Here is a 27387-nt window from a genome sequence, read left to right as displayed (position 1 = left end):
CGCATGTTTTGTATCCCTTCCCTGCAAGGCTGACTCTGACAACTGTCAATACACCGATGTCTGACTGAAATGGTATTTTATCAAGTTTTGTTAAAGCTTATTTTTTATTACTATAGCGACATACTTTACCCAGAAATAACGCCTCTCATGTAATAACAAGGCGTATGTGTTGTTTGCAGCTGTTGTTGTAGGTAGTTGCTAGCTTGTTGCTAACCTTCTCACAGTACAGATTTAGGTGGCTATAGACATACATTCTCCTCTTACCGTTTCTGTTTTCAGCTCAACATTTTAGTCAATACTTTTGCTTCAGAATGGTAACTAATGAACACGACTTGGAGTATAACGCAGCCCTGATAACGTCCTGTATATTCACATGAACACACGAGCGTGCCAAACTTCATTCAAAAATGTTCCCATTTAACGAGAAACTGTCTCGCTCCCGCACAATTCTCAGGTACACTTGTTGTATATCATTTTCCTCCTCGTTTGATACATTTGAAGCCCCGTCTCATTTTTGCATCAGTAATATAAATTAAAATGGACCTTGTCAACTAAAGACAACTACACATGAAAAGTACATGGAAGTCTTGTATAATTAACAGACCGATAATAGTAAAATAACAAAACAAAGAGCAGTGAAACGGTCCCAGTACAATACCAGTTTAATGTAAAGTGGTGGATTAGTAATCATGTAACCAAGACACATGCTAAACCTTTCGATCATCTTCCAACAGAATATGCTGAACTAGAGTCTTATCTTTTAGCTTTATTTAAAATAGAGGTCTGCTTCTGGATGAAATCGGCATATGTAATGGCTCTCATCGTTACTGTACATGTACTGTGTCTGCCTCATATGCTAAAGCAATAGAAACTGCCTAATTTTTGAATGAGGTTTGGTGTGACTGTTTAGAGTTAAGCTCATTGAATAAGCATGCATCTTTGTTTTTGAAGAAAAGGATGTGTGTGAGAACGCAGAGCAGATACAGAAATTATTTAATGGATTTCTTTACACTTACTCTATTTTCTCTTGAACTTCTGCACTTAACTCTTTATGGTGAAAGCTTTAATGTGTATTCTGTGGTTGTCTGTCAAGTGCATTTTTAAGTCAATATCAGCAAATTCAGATTTAAGTTCTAAATATTATCCGTTATCTTTTATACTAATTCATATAATGTTATCTCATATATTAAAATAACCCATTACGTGGCCTTGGTGGAGGAAGGTTCTCTATGAGTGCTTTTTAGTTAAAGTTGCTTGGACTCAGGAAGTTGTTCACTATGTACAAATAGTTTGCACTCTGTCAAACCTTTCACCGTCCATCACTTAGTCTTCATGCAGTCACTCATCAGACCCCTGAAGTTGACTGACAGTTGTAACACTAGGGGATGTGCTGTTTGACAAAGTGTAACATCTTGTTGTTTTCTGTGTTCTTTATCCCCTGTTGCGTGATGCCTTATTGGGATTATAGCACAATTAACTTCTGCTTGTGTTCATGTCTTTGCTGTATGGACAGCAAAATGCCTATAAATCCGAAGCCCCTGACACCCGTAATGTGTGGAGATGTATGACACTTGAGCTGTCAACCCTCTTGTGTCCCTTTATCCTCTTGTGTCCAGGTAAATGACCTCATGGAGGAAATGGGTGATAATGCAAACAGATAAGGCTCCTGGTACCTGTTGACCACAGTCAGGACCTCCTAAAACAGGGCCCTTTGACACAGTGCTCCATCAGTGCCTGCCTCACTGACACCCACAAGGCATTTAGCCCTTATCTGCAATGGCCCCTGCTCAGCATTCACGCCATTCACGTGAACAATGCCACCTCTTCCCACTCACTGGATCTGTGACTGACAGTGGGTGTTGGTGCACTTGTGTCTGACTTCAGCCTCTATCCGACGCTGGGGCTGTTTATCCAGTCCAGATAACCTCCACCAAGACACAATAAAGGGCGTGTGTCTTCCTCGCCACTTCCCATGTTGTTTGTGTAACTGGACTTTTATAATGGACCTTGCTCTCTATTTGGCAGGTTGGTTTCCTCCTCAGAGGGATCTGTATTAGCTGGGGGAGGGTTAGGGCAGAAAGGCTGACTAATGATCACAGAGCCAGCTCACCACCCTCTGACCAGCCAGCTAGGTGGAAGTGCCCCCTTGGCGAGACAGCAGATAAGACCACAGCAGCAAAATGACTAATAGCTGAGGTATGATGTAGCAGGAATGGACAGATTTAGGTGCCTTTTTCTCAAACATTCAGATTTTTCATGCTGGCAAAGATGTTACAGTAAAGAAATACTATTGGTCTGAAAGGATATAAAGTTGGCTTTTCATTGGAAGGCCTATCTAGAATGCAGCTTTTGAGTTATGTGTAATCTGCTTTCAGTTTTCATCGTGCAGCTCAGATCTCATATTTGATGAGGCTGATATCAGCGGGGGATCTTGGGATCCCATGCCTCTATAATGGCTTCTGTGAAACTGGGGAATTATATAGCTTCTGTAATAAACCCCTGTGATCAGTATACCCCCCCCCCACCCTGTCCCTGCTCTTATTTATGAATGGCAGAATTTGACAAGGGGGCAGTTCAGGTGGGTAGCTGCCTATCACATGATACCAGCACTAAAGAGCCAAGAGAGGAATGTGGACAGGACTCCCCCCTCACCTTTACTCAAAAAAACTTTGATGCCCCATATCACAACGAATACCCTCTCTATCCCCTCCCTCCTCAGGCCCTCATATGTGCAGCGATGCTGAGGAGGAGAACGGGTGCCGCAGTGGAGGGTGGTGGTGGGGGGGTACACAGATAGTGGCTGCGTTTGATCTGAAGGTCGCCAGCCCCTTGCTGGTGTTGAGAGATCCTTGGCGGACGAGGCTGGCTCTTATTTAATAACATGAAGGGGAAGCGGACCTTTCTCTCATAATTAGGCCTAATTACCCAGTAGGTGTGGACAGACGGCCCAAGAAGAGACAAACTGCCTTTATCCATAGACTTAGAGTCAGATTACCCCAGAGCTGTCTTATCTGTTACAGGGCCAGCAGGAGCCTCAATCCTCCTCTCCTGCCTCTTCCCACTGGCTCCCATATCCAGCTCAGGTATATTAATCAGTCACTCTGATTTATTATGGCCTGTCCAACACACACAAGTTTAATTAGGCCGAGATAGTTACCCCATTCTGTAATTTCTGAGAATGTTCCTTCCAACATGTTTAATAAGAAAGTTTACTGACTGAAAGCTACTTAGGTTAATTAAAGGGATAGTTCACCCTCAAATTAAAAAGTCACATTTTTCCTCTTACCTGTGGTGCTTATTTATCCATCTAGATTATTTTGGTGAGTTGTCTCTGATTTAATAGAACTAGATGGCTTGTGGTGCTCAAAGTGCCAAAAAATGTACATCAGAAAAATGTAACACTAACGTTTTTTTCCAGAAATCACGACCCAGTTACTCAAGATACCTCAAGACCTTGTTGTGAGCGAAATTATTTTATTCCTCCCAAACTACACACGCCAACCATATCATCGCATATAAGGAAGCGTGAATCTCTTCGCAGACAAGGGGCTGGCTAACTAAGCTAATGTTACAGCTCAGCCAAGGAGGACACCATTAATGTTTACACTCACGCGCTCACAGGCACGAGCATCTTGTCCAAAAGTAAATCCACGCTTCCTTCTTCACAGTGACAAGGTTGGAGGGTGTAATTTGGTTGAAAAAAAATATTTCCTACATGAAACTGCTCACAATAAGGTCTGTGGGTTATCTTGAGTAACCGGGTCATAATTTCTGGAAAGAGGCATTACTGTTGTGTTTTTCAGATATATTCTTACATGCCATCTAGTCCCATTATATTTGAGAGAAGGTAGACGACTTTTTGGTCGATATCTCCAGAAGTCACAGCAAAACAGTCCAGATGGTTAAACAGCACTACAGGTAAGGAGAGAGAAATATGTATTTTTTGAATTTGGGGTCAACTGTCTCTTTAAAGCTGCTGGGTGGAGATAATTCTCAATAAGATTCTTTTCCCTGAGTATCTTTGACAAGAGATCACATTTGCCGCGCTACTCCAGCAAGGTATGTTTGCATTCACTCGATAGACTGTTTTTTTGATGTCTTGACGAGTGACAGGCTTGATTGTTTGCTTGGCCTCTCTCTGTTAGCAGGGAACAATTTAATGGTCCTTGCAAACAGATTTGAGTGACATCCTGCCAACATCTTGTTTGTTTACAGTGTCTGTCTCTCCCTTCCTGAGCTGCCTGCATGTTTGTATTTGGGTTTGTGGGCGACTCACTTGCAGCCACCTCAACAGACCTATTGTTGGGGGCAATTCAGACACTGGAAATGCTGACGCCTGGAAAACAGAAGGGACAGTCCACTGAGGAAGTAGTGGCAGGGGAAAGTGGCCGTTATACTCTTCTTTTGGATATACTGTAGGTTTGTTTTTTTTGCATTCCTCAAGTGACATCTTCATCACTGTCCCCAACTGTTGTCTCTCATTGACAGTGAGCTGTTATTGCCAATGGAAGGTCTTAAAGCCCCTTGCCTTGAGACAGTGAAAACAGCCAGTTTCAGTCTGATGTGTCCGTGACTCACAGCTCCATGCAGGCCTGCTGCAAGAGGACAATAAGGGACACTTAATCCACCTGTTATCAGGGTGAGCCTCACCCTGTCACACACTGACACGGGGACAGGACTCTTGCTCAGGAATGCAGCTTTAACCACCCATTCACAGGACAAGCAGCTTAACTGATAGACCCTCACAAAAACACTGTTGACGTTTTTTTTTGCCACATTCTTCATACCACACAAAAACATGTCACAGTTGTTGGCTAAAGCATTTCCTGATGGTTAAGCTCCATGATATGAGTGATATCTAATGGTTGATGTAACATATTATGCAAACAGTGATATGCTTTGAACCATTTTTGTCATCTTTTCTAAAGTGAGCAGGAAAACAATGCTCTATTTTCCAAGCATGCTGCGGTAAATTGATAGTAAAGTTGATGGGTTGACCGTTTCCTTGTGAGTCCATCAGACTGCAGTGTTGTGTGCTTAATTAGGCAGGCTGGTCAGGGGTCTCTGTCTCTCCGCTCCACAGATTCACATGGACAATTTAACCACTAACCTCCTGAAATGAGTTGCTCCTGAATGCCTCGGGCTCCTGTTTCAGCGACTGCTGATTGCAGGGATCAGGGGTTATGATAAGTAAAAGTGCAGGAGGGGATGATTGTGTGTGTGGGTGGAGGTGAGGTCGTGCTTGTTGACTCAGATGAAACATATAGCACCCTCATATCTGACCGTTGTATACAAAGCTTGAGTTAGGAGACAGATTAGCTTATCCTAACGACTGAAAACGGCAGGATTGGCTTTGTCCAGATAGAGGTTCACTTATAAGACATTTGTGTTACTTTTTTTGTTTTTATTTAAAAATCTGCATGGAAACTTTTTTTCAGTTCTGATCTGATTTCAATACCTGAATATTGGATGCCAGTGTGTGCCTCACTGTGTGGAAGAGACAAGGATCATTTTTTTATGTGTGTAAGGTAACATCAGATTGAACTTTGACACCACTTGCCTAACTTTGTAAAACAAAATGTAACAAATAGATGTGCAAACCTTTTAAAAGCAGCAACAGATCGGGTCAGGAATTTAAATTCTAGTGTAAAACAATACACCTGCATTAAATAAAAACAAAATGTCAACATTAAATCACAGTTAAGTCACAGATGGGTGCAAACAAACTTGAACAATTAAGTCACAGTTCACACAAGTAGAATAAACAAGTAAAAACAAAACATTCAAAATAAACAGGAATTAAAATGTTGGGCCCATAGATCTAAACACAGAATTGAATTGAAATGATCATCTCTGAGATTGGCCCCATTGTCACCGATACCTGATTGAGCTATTTGATTCCATATCAGACCAATATGCTACTTTAGTGCCAAAACTTTAAGTAGTCTGGTTTGGCTGATTTTGGTCTTTTTGGAAAAGTCATGTTTAGGATTTGTGCAGGTGTAGTTGGTGTTGGTGAACATGTTGCTGCAGATAACCAGGTGAGAAAATGATTCTGTTGTGGTGAGGGAGGAATTAACTTGTCAGCCTCAGGAGTAACAGCCTGTGAAAGCCTTTTTTTATTTTAATTAGTAGGTTAATTACTCATTTTTATTTGAGCGGGTTGTTTTCAAATAATTTTCTCTCAGTTGTTTTCCATAACACTGAGAAGGTGGCATGAATCATCCTTAATCTCACAACCTGTTCATTCTCATTTTTTTGATATAAGAATGGTCTCATTTAAAAATACTGAACTTTGGCATAATCACCTTCAAACCACCTGTGATTTTCAATATGAGAAGCAGTTTAAAAACGGATGGAGAGATGGATATAAGCTATCTGAAGCCAGTTTCCATAAGTCACTTATGTGTGATTGTGCTGCAGTTTAATGTTGACGCATCATTTCCTCGCAGCATACCTGCGGTCGGTTGGGTTTCCTCATCGGCCCGGCCTACAAACGACATGAAAGCCTGAGCTGTTACCTGTGCCTCTGGGACAACGGCTGTTGATCACAAGAGGAGTGAGAAGCCTGAATCTCCGTCTGTTTACTGTAATTAAGCTGTCAGTGTTGTGATTTATGACGTATTGAGTAAGAAAGGTGTTATCATGTAGACTAGGAGCAGGAAGACAGAGAGAGAGAGAGCCACAGGGTTTGTAGCTACCAACAATAGAGAAGGTACAGACAGTGCATTAAACACAACTGTCTGCTGTGTGGAAGAGAAAGGCTTGGAGGCAAAATAGAGCTACTTTCTGACGGTGTCTGCTCAGTGTTTGTACAAAAACAAAATGAGATGATTCTGGATTTTAGGCTGCACTTAACTTTCATTTTATGGAAATCATCTGAAATAGTCCAATTAACCTGAGTTGAATGGAACATTTATCGTTGAAAGGTTTTAATTGGAGAAAAACTGACTGGAGCTCAAGCTTCAGTTGCCACTTTTCCAGTTCTTCCAATTACACAAGTAACTCATGTCTCAGCTTACATTTCATGTTGTCTGTTTTAGTTGGTGCTGTGATGTGGGCCTGCAGCCTCCTTGCATCAATACCTTGATTGCATGACCCAGTGATGTCTCGTCCTGCACCGTGCCCCATCTACACCCTGAGGGGGGCTGGTGGGCCCCTAAACACCCTCCACTTCAGCTGCCATGGAGGGGACACTCCCCTCCTGTATTCTGGGTAAGTCATTTATCTCAACGTTCATAATTTTGGCTCTTCGTCTTCCTCAAGCGGTGAAGATTTATTTTGTTTATCTCTTTGAGCCGAATGCCTCAAAGCTTTAATTGTTGCCATGTTAATTAATGTTCAAATCCATATTCGAATTATTTGTTTTTTTGCTTTTTAAGAGGAGGGAGATACGTGGGCTGCAATGCAAAAGAGGCAAAACACTGATAAAGAGCGAGAAATGGTTTAATTAGTCTCCAAATCTGTGCATATAAATATAAACAGCCTTCATAAAGCATCTTGTTTTATTTTGCAGGTCAGGGAAGGGGGGCATCCATGTCTGGAACCTGAACACCAGGAGGGCTCAGAAGATTGTGGAAGGTCATTCTGGTAACTCGGTCATCTGGGTCAGCACACTGCAGGCGACAGGTACCCTCATCAGGTGAGGAAGACCCCTGTCGCTCTTTCTCTTTTAACTTACTCCCTCTTCTTGCTGTTTCTGTCAGAACATTTGTGAATTTAAATCATTATTTGTACTTTAGATGAAACTGTGGTGTAAAACAAATTTAATATCAAGCTTTCATTATTACACAGGTTTTAAGATGACACAGCCACTAACATTTGTGTTGAATTCGGCAAGAAACTTCAGTTTTTGCCTGTTTTTGTTCTCTCTGTTGGGGGAGCAGTCAGGGACGGGACATGCAGGTGTGTCTGTGGGATTTGAGTCAAGGTCGCAGTGAGGTGGTGGACTCTGTGTGGACCGGCAGCGTTGGATTCTGTCAGTGCTCCACGCTGGAGACGAGCCCTGGAAACTCCCTGCTGGCCTTTGCTGGACAGCAGACAGAGGAGGTGAGACATTGTGTTCGGGTGTCTGTGTATAAAGTATAAAAAATGGATGGTCAATTTCCATGCTAAGCACTTCCCAGAGCTGCAAGATTTTCAGTAATCTGTGAAATTGTATTCTTCATTTTGCAGATTATGGTTTGTAATAATATATAAAAAATAATAATGATACATATTCATTAGGGTTGCAGCGATATACTGATTCAAACTACAACGTGGACCATTGGATCCTAGTACAATGGAAGCCCTTAGAGGCAAGAAAGGAAAAACTTGAGAAGATTATCCTGGTAAAACATTTTTAATACCGTATACCGTGAAATTGTGATGTTCTCTTAGATGGTTATTATACTGTTAAAATCTAACCGCTTATCAAAGTGTCCATTGACACATGTTGTTCTGTGTTCAGCAGAAGGAAACATCCTTTATTGGCAGTTGGGATGTGGGATAGTTAATTGGTTACACAGTCTGACTTGAGTATCAAAAAATGTCAACCTGTATGAACCTGACCAGACTTGCTGTTGCCAGGTTGCTGGATTGACTTGTGTGATAAGTGTTCACACATATTTGTGGCTTTAAGCCCTGTTTAGAAGGAGATGGAAAATCGGAGATCCCACAGCAGGAGTTCCTCTCTTACATCAAACCAGTCTCTGGCTTGATCCATACTATAGTATAGGTTGAATTAAATCCGGTGGCCAACGTAATATTTTTAGCAGAGCGTCTATGAGTCATCGTGACATGTGAGCATGAAGTTCAGCCAGGAACTGTCACACAGCAAGTGGAACAGCATCATTAACAAACCGGCCTTCATGTCATGAGTCAGAATGACAGCCACCAGCTAAATGTCGGATAATTTTGGCTGTCTCTAGTAACATGCCAGTGAATCTGTTTGTCTTAAACACCTAATAGATCTGTCAAGGCCGAGAAAGCAAGTTTAATTGTGCTTTTCAAAAAGTAACTTTGTCTTTGGCTGATTAAATAGTGGCTGTTTACATTTTTAATCTTTGGCTGGTGGATGAAAAAGAGAATTCCCAGGCCTGAAGAGATTGCGCACTGTAATGAGATCACAGTTCTGTCTGCACAGTAAGTCTCGTAGTTTAAGGCTCAACACCCAAAAGCCTGTACCGTTTTTGTGTGGAGTGAGGGAGGATGGGGGAGAGGGCAGCTAGTGATTCAGCCATCTTTTATTGCCTCCAGATTCATGTTACTTGCTCTGCTGTGAAGGAGCCACACTTGAAAGGGACAGATTGGTCACCTGATCCAGCCAAACGTGCCTTGGCTAACCTCAGTCCAGCAGGCCAGGCATCAGGGCGCCTGTGACTCCCAGCACCTCAATAATGCCATTGTCCCAACAGACACAGACAGACAGAAACACACACACCCATATGAGGTAGACCAAAACAGACCACAGCCGATTTTGTCATTCGGTCTCCCCACCCCATTCCACAGACAAACTGGCCAAGACAAATGCTTATCGTGTATCTGCAAATAAAACACCCACCTAAACCGAGTTCCCTCAGGAAACAACAGATATGCTCTTACCACAAAACATGCACAATAGCGTGATTTAGTGCCAATGCAGATAGGTTAATACTTAGGTATGTAACCAAGAAAACAGAATCACTGCTTCCTTAGCGTAGCTATTTAAGGTGGTTTCACTGTTTACTGCTCACAGCAAGATTCCTGCCAGCAGATTGCTGCCACAGCAGAAAGATGAATTAATAGTGTGGGTGTTTTATTTATGGGCAGTGTGATGCCACACAAGAACAGTGATCACCTGAGGCACAGAGAAGTCCTTAAAGGCCCTCTTTGTCAGACACGCAGAGGTAAACATGCAGGACAGATGTGGCCGTGTGCTAAAATACGGATCGCTTCCCTTAAAGGGCTGTTTAATCTGAGGCCTAATGAGGATGAATATGTGGATCATCAGTAGTGAGGAAGTCGAAGGAATGAGTTTTGGGAGTGATCTGGGTACACACATACAAAGAAACTTACTTGATCATTGGCTTCATTAGGCTGTGTATTTTATCAGAATCAGTGCCAATGTGTGCAGGAAAACACCATTCATGTCACAGGGTCAGGCTTTAGCAGGATTTATTATAGACAACGGGGCGGCCGCTCTGCACTGATGGATGGTACTGTACTGCTGGTTGGAGGCACTCTGATCTGCGGAGGTCCTGAAACACAATGACAGATTCAGGCTGCTGCTTTGTTATTTGAATTCTGAAGACAAACAAATCATGACTTGGCACACAGCTTTTAGATAAATAAACGAACAACTGCAATTTGTGTGCATAATTGTAACTGGGTCACGAAAAATTGAAAACAGATAAATTAAAACAAAAATACATTAGGGTATATTGGATAAATTCCTAAAAAATGTTAAACAGGACACTTTTCATATGAAGGTCTCCCTGCCAGCTTTTGGTAGCGCCTTCAGAGCCTGGGTGGTCAAATGACTCAGTTTGGTTTAGCCTTAAAATGGAATCACTGGAGAGTATGAGCATGTTATAAGTTACCTAAACTGAAGCTGTGCAGAACAGTTTAGCATGTTGAAACCCAACATGTCCAGAAATCATTAAGTGTACTGACAGCAGGCTTCACACTACAAGACACTAACATTGTACCTGCTTCCCAATACAACCTTATAAGATTTTATCACAATTACATTAACAATGGAATCTACCTTTATCTCAGTTCCAAGAACTAATACTTAAAAGACCTTTGAATTAAACTTGATACTAAGGACATTACGCAAGTAAGATAAGACATTATGCCTGCTTATCATTAGCATTTTAGCGCTGTCATTATGAGGATATAAGAAAACTGATGTTAGTATTTCGCTTCAAGCACCACTGTGTCTACATCAAAAGTAAGAATTCATGCAAAAAGAAGGTTATACTACTCTTTTTAAATTGTAATGAAGGGCTGAATTACTTTAAAACAGTTTTTTTTATTTGAAGATTTCTTGGTGTCACTGCCACAAAAATGGGAATAAATAACAACAAATAGAAAATAAAGCCAACAAAAAAACAATGGGAACGTCTATCAGCAAAACTGTTCTTTAAACATTGGGTTAGGGGTTAGGGTTAGGGTTATCAGCCCAGAATTTTCCAATGGAGGCATCCCTAGTGAGCTTTAATTATCATGTCCTTTCTGCAGATCAAGATAATTGAGCTTTCCAGTAAGACCCCAGTCTGCACCCTGGTACCAGACGCCAAGCTGGGGATGGTCATGTGTATCAAACTGTGGCAGGTAAGCACCAGACAGTCCTCTTAAATGTCAAGTGTTGCATTGCCTTTAACTTAACCCCAAAAAGCAGCAATGTGTCCCTCTACAAATACATCTGAAGTTCAACAAGTTCACCTTGGCAGCCATTATCATGAGCACGACATTCTCTCCCTTTTCTTCCCCTCCTTGTTTTACATGTTACTTTTTCTATACTTACCTGCTTTATTCAGATTGGCCAGCAGCTCATAACAAGATGCAATAATAGAAAAGTCAACAAAAATGCACATGAGAGACGTGGCACATGATTTACAGCCCAACAACTCGTCCTGGGCCATTTTTCCAAGCGTTCCTTCTCGGCTGGCAGCGAGTTCCAACACTGTAATTAGAGCGTTTGGAAGGGCCGGGGGTTCACAGCCATATATCAGCCTGCAGCTGTGCATCCAATCTGATGCTGAGCAAAAAGTTAGCTTTCTGTTTTGTAAATGCTGTCGAAAGTTTTATTTTCCAGCCATTAACGAGAGCCTGTAATTATTTTCACGGTTAATTATTAACTCTTTGGGTTTGGGGCTTCAGGGGACAGAGTGGGGTTTTGGCCTTACGCAATACCGTGGATGGTTTGAATAAATTTTATGAGCTGTGCAGTTTACAGGCAACAGTAATCAAAACACAGCTTATCATTATGAAGCCAGGGTGAGGCGAGTTGCTTCCCTGTGAACATGCAGTCCTTCCTGTATTCCTGTAATACTAATTAAATTTGCCGTAATAAGTTAAAGTAAAGGTTACGTTGTGTTTATGAAATTATTACAGACACTCGACCAGTTTGAGTCTCACTGTGCATGCTGACATTGTGTTTGTGTTTTTCTTTGATTTCACTGTTACACCCACCTTTCATCATCTGATTTATGAACCAATGCTGGTTCAGCGTTGAGTGCCAGGAAACATAATGATCAATTATATCATTATAAATGATATAATATCATTGTAATACAGCACAGGCAGCTATCTGACTTCAAAGCCGAAAGCCCAGGTGATTCTAAATCATTCCAGGCTGATTCCTTTCAAGGCCGAAGCTAGTTCATCTGTTACACTGACTGACTGAGCAACTCAAGGGGTCCTTGATGTGAGACTGAAAACCCCAGTCTGTGTGTGTGTGTGTGTGTCTGTGCGTGTGTGTGTGTATGTACACCTTTCACACACAAATCAACCCACACATTCTGTCTGTCAGTCATAAGAAAAAAAAATGCTCATGTTGTCTTTCACATTAAATGCTCATATGCTACCCACTGCTTCCTTAACCTCACACAGCAGGAGGCAACAGCTCACGCCATCACCCCTCTCTCCACCCCGTCTCTATCTATCACACACACACCAGGAAGAAGCCACTGACAATCATCTTCCCTCTCACCATCCCTCGCTCTCTTCTTCCCACCGTTGAGACGAGAAGTGATTATCCTCCATTATTTCCAAGACAGACTCACCAACAGATTTATTGTCGGCCTTCAAGCCCTCTCTGTCGGAGTTTATGGAAAAGATTAAATGCGGTGTTAAACTGCACTTTCTTCTCAATTCAGTTTCCCGTCATCAAAATCCCACCCAGACCTGAGCTTTCATGTTGGGCTGTGTCTGAAAGGTGACAGAGCTATCTGATTTCTCTGAATCTAACTGGCTGTAAGCAGTGAACAATGCAGGGGAAGAAAGTACCTCCACATGTGGGTTTGACGTGTGCAGGGATGTACGGTTTGGCCAGGGGGACAGTATTGATGTATGATGTGCAAGGCTTTTAATGTGAACAGAGGCTGGCGGGGAAAAGGAAATGTTCCTATACAGATATCCATCACTCTCAGCTCATCACCTTGCTGCCTCATGGCCATGACATCATGGAGGACCGGGACAAAAACCGGAGGAAACGATTGGTTCCTTATGTCGAAGCAGTGCCTGCCTGAGGCCTGTGGCGGCCACATCAGCAAACAAGCTGTTGGTCTCTGGGTTGTTCATGGTTTTGGAGGGACTCACCACATAAGGAAATGACATAGTGTTTGCTGAATATACAATGAATTCAGGATGTCACTCTCATATTTCTCTCTAATTACATTTAGATTGTATTTATTTATGTTTTTAGTTATTTGACAGGGACAGCGCTCATTAATCAACAGAGAGAATACAGCAAATGAGCCAGAATTAGTCTAATATTCAGCTGTTGTCGCTGGCCAGATGTTAAAAAGGCAGGCCTTGAAATGAAATAAAACTGACATAGTGTTTAAAATTCATATATACAATATAATATGTATACACAAAAGGGGACAGCACACATTCACACACAAATAGTGCCACAGTAAGACACATAGCAGTTTGCTAGAATCCATACAAAATAATGAAAGCAATAAAAAAGATAAGCCTTTGATCACTCACTTGGAGACTAGAATTTGTCCCGTGTGTATTTGAGAAGTTAACAGATTAACAGATGAGACAACAGTGTTGACCTTATGTCAAAGATGTCTTTGTATTTTGTTGCTTACATATCTTAGCATGCTAACCAGCTAGTCCTGGCCCATCCTGTCTGATAATACCATTTACCACGATCGAATAGCTCAGGACTCAGATGACTGAGGCCCGACATCTCTCTTGCTTCTCTCCTGCTTCACACCTCTCCCCAAACCCGCCATGTCTTTGTGGTCCCTGAAGTGTCCTGCTCATTCTTTAAGTATTTTTTCATGGACAGGATGCAGGATGCCCTGCTAGCTCCCCCTGAAGAGTGTTCACCCCATGTACAAATCAATCAATCAATAGGCCTCCTTACTGGGCTTTTTCTCTCTCTCTCTCACCCTGATTTCTCTTCACCTGTCCTGTCAAATAAAGCTATAAAAAAAGAGGATAGGATGCCAAACATTATCTAGTTCCATCCTCTCAGCCATATCAGTCAAATTGAATGTTGTGGAGTTTGGGCTGTTTGTCAGACAAAACAGGCAATTTAAAGATGAGACCTTGGTCTTCCAGAAATTGTAGGTTTTCACTTTTTTCTGACATTTTATGACCAGACATTTAATGGATTAATCAGCAAATTAAGCTGGAAACTAAAACTAAACTAAAACTGCTTTAGACCTAATTTGTCTCTATTTATCACAGCTTGTTTTATTGCCTCCATAGGTTAGTTCTTTGTATTTTCTCTTGCCTCAGCAGCAGGGGGATTTTAAACCACTCTATCAAATGTTATTGTTTTAGAAGAAGAAGAGAGAAGGAAGAAAACAAAAACGAAAATGTGTAAAAGCCCTGCAATCTTGCCTTTTCTAGAGACCATGTTGATGACCTAATTGGACCATGGTCCAAGTTGAGCAACTGACAGTCTGGACACAGATCTAAAAGTAGGACTTTTAGTCTGCAGGCTTTAAATGGTTGCTTGAAATAATGATGTTTAATGCACCCCATAAATACAGTTACTGAAAAAATGGCACATGACTATTAACAGGTCAAGGCCCAACTAGACAAGTAGCCATTCCAGAGAAGATCAGCTCCATTGCTCCTCCACTGGTCCTGCCTCTTGAAGCAGCTTCCATCCATCTGTCTTTCCAGCTGTTCTGTGGTGATGAATCTGCTCACAGAGCCCCAGCCCCACTCCAGCAGAGAGCCCTCTTGTAGAAAGGCCTGCGGAGGATATAATGAATTAGGTGTCTACCCAGGGTTCCCCGACCTCCGACCCATGACATCATCAATCAAGGAGGTCCTACACTTAAGTGAAACGGTGGGCCCCAAGCCTGGAACGCTTAGCCGGGCCCTGCCGGCAAGCAGGGGCCACTGATTTTCACTTGTTTTTATTTGTTTTCATAATCCCTTAGTGTTCGTCCTCGCTGATGTGTTTGGAAGGAATACACGACTCTGTCTATAATTTGTTTAAAGCTGGAAGAAGAGAAATATAGAGCGTTAAGTGAGAAGAGGACTTGAAGATGGATGAAAGAATGGCAGACGTGGCCCCTTTGCACATATGGAAAAAATTTCTCTCCCTCCTTGCTTCTACAGGGCACCGTGCTTTTGCTAGGGGCCTGATGGTATTTTAAAGTAAAGGCATGAGTCAGGACAGTGTATATGTGTGCTGTGTGCTCATAGCTCTTCTGTAATGCGTTGTGGTGTTCCACCAGCCAGGGTGAAACCTTTTAAGTTTGGAAAAATTTGAATCATTGTTTTGGATAACGCTCCAGGCATATGTGGATGTGAAGGGTGGTGCTGGATGGAGGTTAGATCTCACCAATTGTCCCTGCCTTCTTCTTCTCTCTGCTTCAGTCCTTCCTTTCCTTCTTCCAGCATTTCAAAGATAAATGAAGCCTTCAGTTTTTATCGGTTAACCTTTATGTTCTCATTCACAGAAGTGATTTACAAGCGTGCTGTATACATCCACACAACCTCTCAATACCTTTCTTTCATATAATGTACTTCTAACGTTTCTCTTCTTATATGCAAGTAACCACATATTAAGCTTTGTGCAGGTTGCTCTCTATATTTTTAACAGAGGGAGTCTGGTTTATGTTTTGCGTCTGATGCCTGTTTGTGCACCTGGTTTCATTTCATGTGATCTGAAAGATTTACTCTGATGGTTTCACCAGTTGTAAACATCGCGGCCGGATCTAATGTCCCGAGGTGAAATGAGGATGAAGCAAGACATAGTGTGTGTTTTTTTACATGAGGTTGTTTTAGTATGTGAGGACAAATCAGGTGTGTAGGGCTAAAGCAAGAAGTTAATTAATCAATCTGTCAATCGACATAAAATGAATACAAGTTGCTTATCTCTGTTTTACATGATTGGTTTAAACAGTTGGGCAGAAACAACAACCTATCTGCATAATTGTGATAAGCATTTTTATGACATTTTATTTACTAAAAGATTAATCTAATACTTAAAAAAAAATAATTGCTATAATGATCAATAGTTAAAATAATTGCTAGTTGCAGCCTTAATTTTGTTCCTAAGTTGTATTTGATAAAATTTACCATCAAAATAATCCCTGTGTTAGAATTTGGAACTTGAAGTGGCTATATTACAGATTAGTTTTAAAAAATGGACTGCCAATATAAGAATAATTTAATAAAAATGTAGTGTAAAAGGTAATATATAATTACAAGTCTATGTATAACATAAGAAGTAAAGCTAAAAGTTAGTCAAAAGTAACGCTAAAATGCATATATAAAACAGAAAAATATAATCAAAAATAAACCTAACAGTGTCAAAGAATTTGAGTTTTAAATGAATAAACCAAGTTTTAAGTTAAACAGTAGGTTTTGCTGTCTATTACTTTACTTTATATACCAGTGCCGGCAGTGAGGCCTGTGGCTCAGTAATATAGATGAGGAGCAAAGTGAGGAGTAGTGTAATGGAGTGCTGCAAAGAGCGAGCAGCAGGCTGACGAATGGAGCCCGCAGCGCCTTTCCGAGTGTCAGCGGGAGCTTCCAGAATGATAACCTCTGCTCCGCTCAGCTTCCAGCACCACTCAGTGGTTTCTGTGGTTTTTACTGCACAGCTCTCATCTCACAACTTAGCTCACACTCCTCTCTGTTCTCTCTGTCCCTCCTCCATCCTCTTATCACCCTCCCTCACTTCTAGCCAGACTCGGGGTCCGGACCTCTCCTGTTGGCTGGATATGAGGACGGTTCCCTGCTGCTGTGGGATGTAACCCAGAGGTCCAAGCTGAGCCAGGCCAAAGCCCACCCTGAGCCTGTCATGTGCCTGACCTTTGACACCAAGCGTCTGAGGGGGATATCAGGCTCCTCTGAGAAGAAACTCTCCTCCTGGATGCTGGACAGACAGAACAACCTGCAGGTCAGCAGAGGACAGGCTTAGAGAGGCTAGAAGTAGTGTTGTCTCATCCAGAGGTTCCCAAACATTTTTGTCTAATGAATCCCCACAGCCCTGTTAAATGAATTAATGTACCTCTTCATCAACACCACCAATCATGTTCCAAATGTTTTTACTGGATTGGATTTTAAAACTGGTTGTTATTTAACACAATTAATTATGACAGTCATTAATACATAGTAATTATGCCAAAAGTTTTGGGAGCATATTGAAGCTAGGAGTGACCAGTTGGACCTTTTAAACATTACATTACTTTGAGCTCTTTCACAATTTTTCTATCACTTGATGCCAATTTTTGAAACTGTTGATTTGGTACTTTTAGCTTTCTGTTCATTATTTTTATAATAATGTTGTATGAAGGACTGAAGCTGTGAAAATGAAAAATGAATGAAATAAAACAATAAATAAATATGCCATTAAATGCAGCAAAAATAATATAAAAAATAAATTTAGGCATTAATGCATTATAGAATGTGGCATAAATAGATTTTTCTGTTTTAATATGCTTCTGTATTTATTAACCTTTGTATTAATTATCCTATTTACTTACCTCCCATTTAAATTTCCATTTTTCAGTGTATTAATTTGTAAACCTATTTATATTTGTTTATTTGTACATTTTTGCTTTGCATTTCCCCCCAATTAATTTCCACAAACTTATTTTTTTCTACGATTTCTTTTTGCATTTTATGCATTTCAGCTTCAGTGTGCAACTTTTGCCAATTCATTAAGTGACATCAGAGTGCATAGATCAACTATATATGCCTTGTATCCACGCCGGTTGGCAGGCTCATCATCGGTCAGGAGGAGCTAGCTCAGTATCCTCAGGAGGCCTAGTATGTGTCTTGAGAATCCTAAGTCCAAACTGTTGTATATCACCTTGCTGAGCCTTAGACTGTCTTTTAAATGGCTTTATTTTTGTCTCCCAATACTGTTCTGCCAGGTCCCGCCCAACTGTGCTGTGATTGGCTTTTAATGACAGCTCCCTCATTTACATATGAAGACAAAATGCATAAAACATATAGGGAAAACTGCAAAGGAAAAATAAGAATACGGACAAATGTATTGAAAAATAAATAAATTGATAAATAAAATGGAAAATTGATAGAAAAGTTATTAAATAGGTGAATTGATACAAAGTTTAATACAGAAGCAAATGAAAATGGAATATCAATTTGTCACATTTTATAAATTGATTAATGCCTACATTTTTTTATATTATTTTTGGTGCATAATGGAATATTAATTTATTTATTGAGCCATTTTTTTATTTTTTATTTTCAGTTTCAGTCCTCCATATATTTCAACCATTTACACTTTATTTTTAAATAACTATAAAAGTGTTATTTACATCTACCCACTGTTTAAATTGTTCATCCATTTCTTTTAGCTAACTTTTCTGACTTCTTTTCGCTTTCTACTTTCCTTGCAATGTCAGTCACATTATGTAGTCTTCCGGTGTTACAGTTTAAATCAAACTGTAACACGTATTTTTTCAAAAGACAACCTCTCCTACGCCTGACCAACTGCAAAAGTACCTTCTAGGGTAGAGCGGCACCTGGTTAGGTAACCATTATTATGTTTATGTGGCCTACTGAAATGTTAAGGTCCTGAACCCCCTACATGCTAACTAATTGTTGCACGAGAGTCTGCTAAATGCCATAATATAGTACAGAAAGGTAATGGTGGGGATGGGAGGAGAGGAGTGTTGCCTTTCTCCAGGCTCTCTTGGAAAACATCAGGGGCCAAAGAGGAAGAGGCTCAGCGGGGCTCCAGGGGCCATAAATCAGCTGCTGGTTACACAGCGTTGGCAGGGCCAGGGGCCAAGGGCCGGGCTGGAGCTGTCACTCCAGACTCAAGCCACCCACCCACACACACACATACCTACGCACACACAACATATATGGACACATCACAAAATATAATTCTACTTATTACTGTACTATAATAAATAGGAACATACATGTATACCTGTCTCTTTCAGCAAGTAATACAACATCCCTGTGATTGGGACGCTGCTGAGATGCATGCTTACCTTGTATCTTGTTCCTTACAGAACATACAGGTTCTCACAAACACAAAAATACTTGGGAGTGGTCCAAATTAAACACTAAAAGCCCATACCAGAGCATCTTCTGTCACACTAAAAGAGATCACATCAGCTTTGTCCCATAATTCATTTTACATAACAGCCAATGCTTCAGAGAATTAACGCCTCATTTGAAACTCATATTTTCTCTTGATTTCATGAGCAAAAGGGAATGCTCCCATTTTGCAGCCAACCCCATGAATCAGAGCAGAAAGGAACCTCAGGCTGATATAGTACACTCCTGCACAGTGAAGGGGTATTATTCTTTCCGAGGCTTTTTACAAATGAATGCTTGAATTAGAAATATTTGCAAAGCCCTATTTTTTTTCAGCCTGAAAATACGTCTAGAAAAACACTACGAAGGATTTGATTCAATATACCAAAAAACAGGAGGCGAGCGGTTATTTGGTTTATTTTGCTCAAGCAACAAAATATTGATTCAGCATGTAATCCAGGATGAGGATGACAGGAAAAAAGCACAAGGAGAGGGAAAAGATCCAACAGGGACTTTTAAATTATCCTGAAGTGCAGCTCAGTGTGACGTCCAGACAGCTATCCTCAGTTCTTCCCACAAAAGTATTTTTGTGTGGCAGCAGTAAGGGGGCGGGGGACCTGCCGGGTGGTGGGCCCGGGCCCCGGGTCCTGACGGACGACCCGTGAGAGGTAATAAAAATATCAAAACCTCGGAGGCCCCTTAACCAAACAAAAAACACATCTGCAGTAAAGGGAACAGTAGTTCACAGTGGGAGGCTGCAATAAAGGCTGAGGAGGCTATAAGTGCCACAGCATCCCACTTCCCACAAATTACCCCTGCGATACAGTCCAGTGTAGTGGAGCTGGCTGGCAAGGAAGATAGATGCTTCTTGTGAAATGGAGGGGAAACTGAATGTGACACAACACAGTGCAGTTATGATTTAGTGAAGCTGAAAGGCTGTGAAGTGAGCTTATCAAGCCCAGATAAAGACAGATAGCCTCAGGAATGGAGGTTAATGTATTACACATGGCTCCCAGAGGCCTTTATCTGCTGTTTGACCTGGCTGGCCTGATATCTTCTCATAACAATGAGGCATCATCTTCAGCCTTTTTTCCCCTTTCCTTCTAGTGTACATTTTTGGGAATGTGTCAGGGTGAGACTATGAGGGTGTGGGTGTGAGGGCTTACAAGTCGTTAAGCCAGATGGACATATATTTAGGCGGCCACTCAGAATCTATTGACAAATGCGGTGACGGGTTCCTCCAGGACAAAGACAAAGCGAGAGGTCTCAGACTGGAAAAAGAGAAGCAGGTATGGACAGAGGAAGATTAGCCATGTAAATCAAGCATGGCTGACAGCAAGCTATTTCTGAGACTGATGACAGTTCTCTGCAGGTGGAACTCCTGCCTCTCATCTTCACTACAATGTAAAGAAATCCCTGCTGTCTTCCCCCAGTAGTGACCTACACTGTGTCAATATGTTGAATTCTTGCACCCGTCAGCCAGAGCTGACCTGACGTATGGGTCAGGTCATACCAGACTCAATCTCAGTCTGCTGGTGGATTGATGTAGGCATGAGCTGCTGTCATTAAAATTATTGCTCTCTTGACTGAGCACCCTCCCTCCACCTCTCCTCTCTTTTCTGAATGGGACTGCTCACCTGTTTGACACATCCATCGTCTGTCAGCCAGAGCCAAGCTCTGACAGGCGAGGTGACAAAAGGCTGTAATCTCCCCACCGCTGAGTGTGATTCAGGGACAGGGTGTGTCAGAAATACCTGCGAAAAGCCTCCCAGCCGTTAGGCTCGAGTGAGTGAGCGATGATGGGACATTTCAGTAGACGAGCGTGAAGGCCAAGATCCGTGCCAAGACGGAGGCGAGAGACGGGAGAAAAGTGGAGCGAGACTTGAGTGAGATCTGCCAAGTGGACGCTCCTTTTGAACGTCTCCTCTGTCGGTGAGATGCTACAAAAGAGGATCCTGAAGTGCGAGTTTGTGTTGGATCTGTCGTAGGCCACAAGAAAGTGTAGTGGGCCCAGCTGCTGAGCAGAGCTGGTAGCCTCCTGACAGCTGAGGAAGCTGGCGTTTAGACAGCAAGCCTGCTCTGTATGTGTGTGTCTGCATGCTGTAACACAGACAAGGAAGGAGTGTTCAAACAAAGAAAAGATGAAGCCAAAAAACAAGTTCTGTCTATGATGAGATCGTAAGGAAGTCTGGAAGAAAAATGGGGCGTCAAATAAAACGAGCCAAGACTCCCCGGGTAGAGAGAATGGATTTCATTACAGATTGAGACCTGGTTAATGGCTGCGCTGATAGTCCGCAGTGTTGAGTCGGTGTTCATTCAGCAGTGGTGTGAGTCTGCACCAAGAACAGCAATGCTACTGCTGGAGAACATGGAATTACAATGAAAGGAGAATTTAGACAGTATTTTCTTAAAACAAAGAAGAGTTATCCTAAACCCAGCATCCTTAAAGAAGTCACATTATCAAAGGCTGTACCTAATTGTCCTTTTTATGATCCATTAATCTTTCTCCAAGAATCAATGAGTCATTTAGTTGGTAAAATCATCATGTTTTCTCAGAGCCCAAGGCAACAGATTGCTTCTTGTGTCTCATCAACAGTCCAAAATCCAAAGATAATCAATCTACTATCACAAAAGACCAAGAAAACCAGCATATTTTTTGGCATTTTTGCTTAAAGGATTTGTTTGACATTTTTGGAAATGTGTGTCTTTGTTACCACTCTAATGTTTGTAAGGTAAACAGTTAGCTTAGCTTAGCACAAAGACTGGAGAAGGGGAAACAGGTAGCCTGATGAATTAATGAATAATCTATTATCAATATTGACTATGTTTGCATGCACAAAATATTCAGGTTTTTGCCATAATATCCCACTAATATTCCCATTTACATGCAGCTGTGCATACTCCCGATTAACGGACACAGCTTTCCTCTTTTACATATTCAACCATGTTCTTGAAATGGCCAGAGTTGCGATGTGTGTAATCATAAACCTGTTCATAGCCAAGTCTCGCATAATGTTCAAAATTAAGTGCTTTTCTCCCTCTGACCTGAAATGTGGGCTTTTCTTTTGTGCAGTGCATCTCAACTCCAGCCTTACAGGCTGTTAGCAAGGCAATTTAGAGAGCTAACCGTAAACAAGCAATAGGTGTCACAAACTGCGTGAAACCCCACATGAGACATGTTCAAAAAGGTCCAAAAACCTGAATAATGTCGGCATATCTCTCATGTCTTAATTGGAAATGACTACATTCGTAATAAGGCCTAATTTGGAATTTGCAACCGGAATATGCTGATAACATGACCAGGAACAAATTGGGAATATTGTCATATACTGAATGACGTGTGCATGTAAACATTGTCACTGTTGACAGTTAATTTTCTGTCAACAGTGTCAAATCATTCCAACTCTAATGTTTTCATTGTTATACCAATCCAAACAACTCTATTTCCTGTTCAGTTTCAATCAAAACAGGGGCGGGTGCTGTAATAATGTCAAGCAGTGACTACACTTGATTGATTAATCTGTCAATAATTTGGGGGTTAATTGATGAATTAGAATAGTGGAAAATGCAGATCACAATCCTCTAAACCTTAAGTTGATGCCTTTTTTTGTCTAACAACCCAAAGGTGTTCAATTTACAGTGACATAAAACTTTTAATAATAGTTTAAATAATTTAAATAGTTTTTTCTCGATTTTGCTTGGGATCGATTAATCATGAAAACAATCGACAAATGAATCAACAATGAAAATAATTAGTCGCAGCCCTAATTCCCACTAATCGTGAATAAGATCTCAATTGTAATATCTGTCAAAAATATCATGGTATGATTTTTTTAACAATATCCTGCGGCCCTAATTTAAGCATCATCACGTCGTAATCATTTCAGTTACCATCAGGCACCACTGCCACATGAAAACACAGAGTAAACACTGATCACTGCAGCTCAGGAACCAACAGAGCTGCACGTGAGCACCATGAATTTTAAATGATAGCACGGGACGACCTTTTTCTATACTTTTCTTTCCGCTCTCAGATTGTAGAAAGTAAAATAGCCAGCCAGCCCTGCTGAATGAACCATTACTGCACCATTAGCCATTTACTACTTCCAGTTGACACTTTAATGAAACAAATGCCTTTTCCTGACACAAACTAAGGGAAGCAAAACAAACAAAAACAGACACTTAAACCCATCATTATCAGGCCTCTAATGCAAACCAGATGGAGAGAGGCAGGGGCATACCAACTTCTTGAGGTAATAACAAAGCACCAACCAATCTTTCACCCCCCAGGTTGTTTTGTATCAGTGTATCTAGCTTGTTTGGTCTAACCAGCCCTCCTCCGGTTCACACCAGTGGTACTAGCGATGATGGTTTGATTAAAAAACTAAGATGAAATCGCATCACTGCCTGTTCTGAACATAGCTTTCTCACTCTGATTTGATCAATGACATTCCTCCCTGCTCCCTCTCTCCCTTGCATTCCACTTTATCCACTTGGGCTATGAGTACCTGGCTTATATCTTCCACATGCAGCTTGTGGATGGTTCCTGCCCGGAACAGGAGCATGCAGATAAATTCTCTACCGTCTACTCCTATCCGAGGTCATTAGTCTCCCTAGACACAACTTATGAAGTCAATTTTACGCTGTCCAGTTTGATTTCAGCTCCCATATCCAGATGTTTGTGTCCTCATCTACAGGTCCAGCAGAGATCCCTAGTATGCAGGAAGAGCACGTTCGCTCCCCAGGAATGCCCACCACAGCAGGCCCTTTAGATAGTTATCTTAGCCGCCATTCATTATAATATGTCAGAATGTTGCCCCTTTAGGGAGATTGATACAGTCCTTGGGACACTGTAGATCACAGGGAGAGAGAGCTGTGGCTAATCTTTAGCAGGCAGACGTTACAACAGTGTATTTATCGGGTCTCTTCTCCCGCTGACCAGACCTTTCAGTGTGAATGTAATTCATCAGAGGCGCTTAAAGCAACAAGGCCTCCGCAAACAAGCATTTCAGCGAGATGGTCTCTCTCTCTTTCTTGCAAACTGTGACAAAGGTAACTCAAGCTGCATCGTGCTTCCAGAGCAGGCCTCCATAACTCCAAACCAAATAGTGGGACGCAGAGAGATTTGCTCACGGCCCTCGTGCCATAATGTTTTACGGCCGATGATTGAGTCCCAGGAGTCTACAGCCAGGTTCAACAGACATCCAGCCTCACACTTGGACTTCAGTCATCAGATCAGCTGATAGTCTCTCCCTGTCAGTGTTTGTGTTGGCCTCAGTTTCCTAGACGGCAGTGATTAATTGACTTACTGGCCTAATTTGTTTGATTATTTTTGTCTCCTTATTTGCATGAACATTAACTTCATTTGGTATTAGATTTCTCTGACAATTGAGAAACTACTACTAAGCATCTTTGGCATTAACTTGGTCTTCTTTTGTGGAAGTGTTTGCAATACATATAAAGGTACATGGTTCTCACCTGCATACACCTGCTAAGATCCTTTTCTTCTTTGTTTTTTACAGCTCCAGGACTGTGTGACACTGGTCAACCCTGGGGTTTCCCAGCTGTGTATCAGGGGGGACGGCAAGCTTCTGGCGTCAGCGGGCTGGGACCATCGGGTGCGGGTATTCGGGTGGAAGAAGCTTCGTCCACTGGCTGTGCTTCAATACCACACTGACATGGTGCAGAGCGTGGCCTTCTCTGACCACCAGGACCCTAAACAAAGACTGCTAGCGGCTGGATCCAAGGACCAGCGGATCAGCCTGTGGTCAATATACAACGAGGGAGCTGACACTGGCTGAGCATCTGAACTCTGGGAGGATATCTGGACTGTCAATTCTTGACTCTTATCTGCACTGATGTTGGCACCCAACAATTCATCAATAGTCCAGAGCAGTGGCTATATATATGACTTTATTTTATGTTTAGCTATCTCTTGATTTGCATTGACATTGCCATCTAGGGCCAAGCAATATTGATGGACTGAAGCAATCAATGGGGCCTGTAGATAACAAAGGCTTTGCAATGTTTTGTAATGATTCAGTTATTAAATGGTTATTTACCATCGGACCATCTATCTCACCTGAGCTCTTAAAAGCAAAACCGGTACATTAATAAGATAATACATTTATGTGACACCCTAACCCCTGCTCAGTTGTTTACATTCCTAAAAAATGGTAACATCTGCATGGATCCTGAACTCGATTAGGTCAGCAACTAACTATTCATTGTTTATTAATCTGCTGATAATTTTCACAATTAATTTAGTCTATAAAATGTCAAAACACTTTAAAAAATGCTCATTCCAATTCGCCAGAGCTCCAGGTGATGTCTTCAAATTGCTTCTGTTGTCTAACCAACAGTCCAAACCCCAAAGAACCTTCATACTTACTATCATGATGACAAAAAAAGTAGCACATCCTTACATTTAAGCAGCAAATATTTGACATTTTTGCTTGCAAACTGACTGGAACGATTAATCAATAATCAAAATAGTTGCCGATTAATTTTTTTTCAATTGACTAATTAATTAATCAACTAATCATTGCAGCTGATCTTGCAACCTTGTGAATAATGCCTGTTGAGAAAAACTACTTTTTTACATATCAATATATGGGCACAAGTTCATCCCACGCAACGAGCCCGGTCTGTTCCTTGATAAGCTAATGTGCCTTATGTTGCGGTAATTACTGCATCCAGCTACAGGTTTCATGAGGAAATGAATGACACTGGTCATAGTAATCTCCTGAATAAGGACTGGTGTTTGAAATCAACCTGGACTGATTGAATTTGGTTCTTATATGATATTAAATCACATTAATAGCTGTGTATACTGAGAGTGTATACTGACTTATTGTTCCATTTTTTTCAAATGTAATTTCTCAACCTTTGTCCACAGTTTACACCTGAAAGTTCAATATTTGTGACATAACTGCAAAGACTTTTAAATAAACTGGTTTTACAATTCTGTTTTTTTTTGTTGTTTTTTTTTTGCAAAGTGTGTGTCTGCCATAGTGTAAATTTTCTTTGATAAGATGTTTTTTTATTTTAAATTCAGCTACTTTTTGTTGTATGAATACATTTACTTGCTAGGAGAACAGAGAGTAAAGTTTTCTGCCCACCAGTGTGATAGCTGGTGGAGGCTGTGATATCAACTGCACAACAAAGTTTAAGATGATTAGAATTTAAGGTTATCGTGAAACTGTTCAGATTCAGAACGAGGCCCATATCATCATGACATAATATAATATTTGAACTTGAATATATCAATCAAGGCCAGACAGGCAGACACAGTTTTAGCCCACTGTTTGCTGAAGCCTTTTGTGATCCTCTGTGCACCTACGTGTTTGTTTTGACTTATCTGATGGGAGATCTGCTCCAGTGGATTTGAATTTGAGGTATACGATGCACCTGAGCAGCAATGTAATCTTGTGTTGTTATTCTAGCAGCTCCTGGTTTAACACACGCAGGCCCTTCAGCCTGACCCGAGCTCTATTTGTCAAACAAGGTTAATCACAGCAGGGACATAAAGGACAGAGCGCTGTTGGTTTAGTGGAGATGCTGATCTGCATATTCTGTCCTTGGTCAGCCTTTCGTAACCTTTTTTAAGATCAGAAAAACTGACTGAATCGACACTGACTGGTACAGAATTTTCAAATTAGTAAAAATTAAAATAAGTGAATGGCATCTTAAAATAAGACTGTTGTTACCTTCTACATTTACCTCACATGTAATGCCAAATACAGATGTCTTTTTTAAGAAGCAGACATTTGTCATGACCAAGGCCAAAGGTCCTGTTGTGAAAGTCCCAGAGAAAATAGAGAGGTGTTGTTTTTCTGTCCACTGTCTCTAATAATATCTCTGTGAGTCAATGAGCAGCATGGGAGCTCATGTGTTACAGCACTGTGCCCAGAGGCCGGGGGCCAGGGCTTAAAACGCTAGACGTTCTGCTTCATAAAGGCTTTGTCTCCTGGGATGACCTCGAGTTGAGAAGCTCATCATGCTGTACAGGAAAGGCCTGAGAAATCAAAGAGCCAGACTAGCATAATGGCCACGAATCATTAGTGAACAGAGGAAAGACGAGGTCATTGGCTAGACAAGCTGCCTTGCTGTGACGTTACTGTCATTGAAAAAAGTGTGTAACCACATGTTTTTTTTTTGCTTGTATTCAAGGTTATGTTTTGGATGTTTGTA

The 27387-nt window shown here is 41.3% G+C and overlaps 1 protein-coding gene across 4 annotated transcripts; it reads left to right on the top strand.

The window, feature by feature from the left end:
• gnb1l (guanine nucleotide binding protein (G protein), beta polypeptide 1-like) lies at window positions 1-26161 on the top strand. Of its 4 annotated transcripts, XM_073466557.1 has the most exons (8): window positions 6-72; window positions 3021-3083; window positions 7044-7215; window positions 7517-7642; window positions 7887-8049; window positions 11203-11295; window positions 16859-17074; window positions 24717-26161. In XM_073466557.1, exons 3-8 carry the CDS (start codon window positions 7106-7108, stop codon window positions 24993-24995), a joined length of 987 nt encoding a protein of 328 aa, XP_073322658.1. In that variant the 5' UTR covers window positions 6-72; window positions 3021-3083; window positions 7044-7105; the 3' UTR covers window positions 24996-26161. The 4 variants fall into 4 exon arrangements, with proteins under 4 accessions (XP_073322657.1, XP_073322658.1, XP_073322660.1 ...); XM_073466556.1 differs by lacking the exon at window positions 3021-3083 and having other exon boundaries at window positions 1-72; XM_073466559.1 differs by lacking the exons at window positions 6-72; window positions 3021-3083 and adding an exon at window positions 6504-6589.
• Window positions 26162-27387: the final 1226 nt, after the last annotated feature.

This window comes from Pagrus major, chromosome 5 (assembly GCF_040436345.1).
Source record: "Pagrus major chromosome 5, Pma_NU_1.0".
Classification (NCBI taxonomy): Eukaryota; Metazoa; Chordata; class Actinopteri; order Spariformes; family Sparidae; genus Pagrus; species Pagrus major.
The sequence above is the reverse complement of the archived record's forward strand: the minus strand, read 5'-3'. Positions and strand labels throughout refer to the sequence as shown.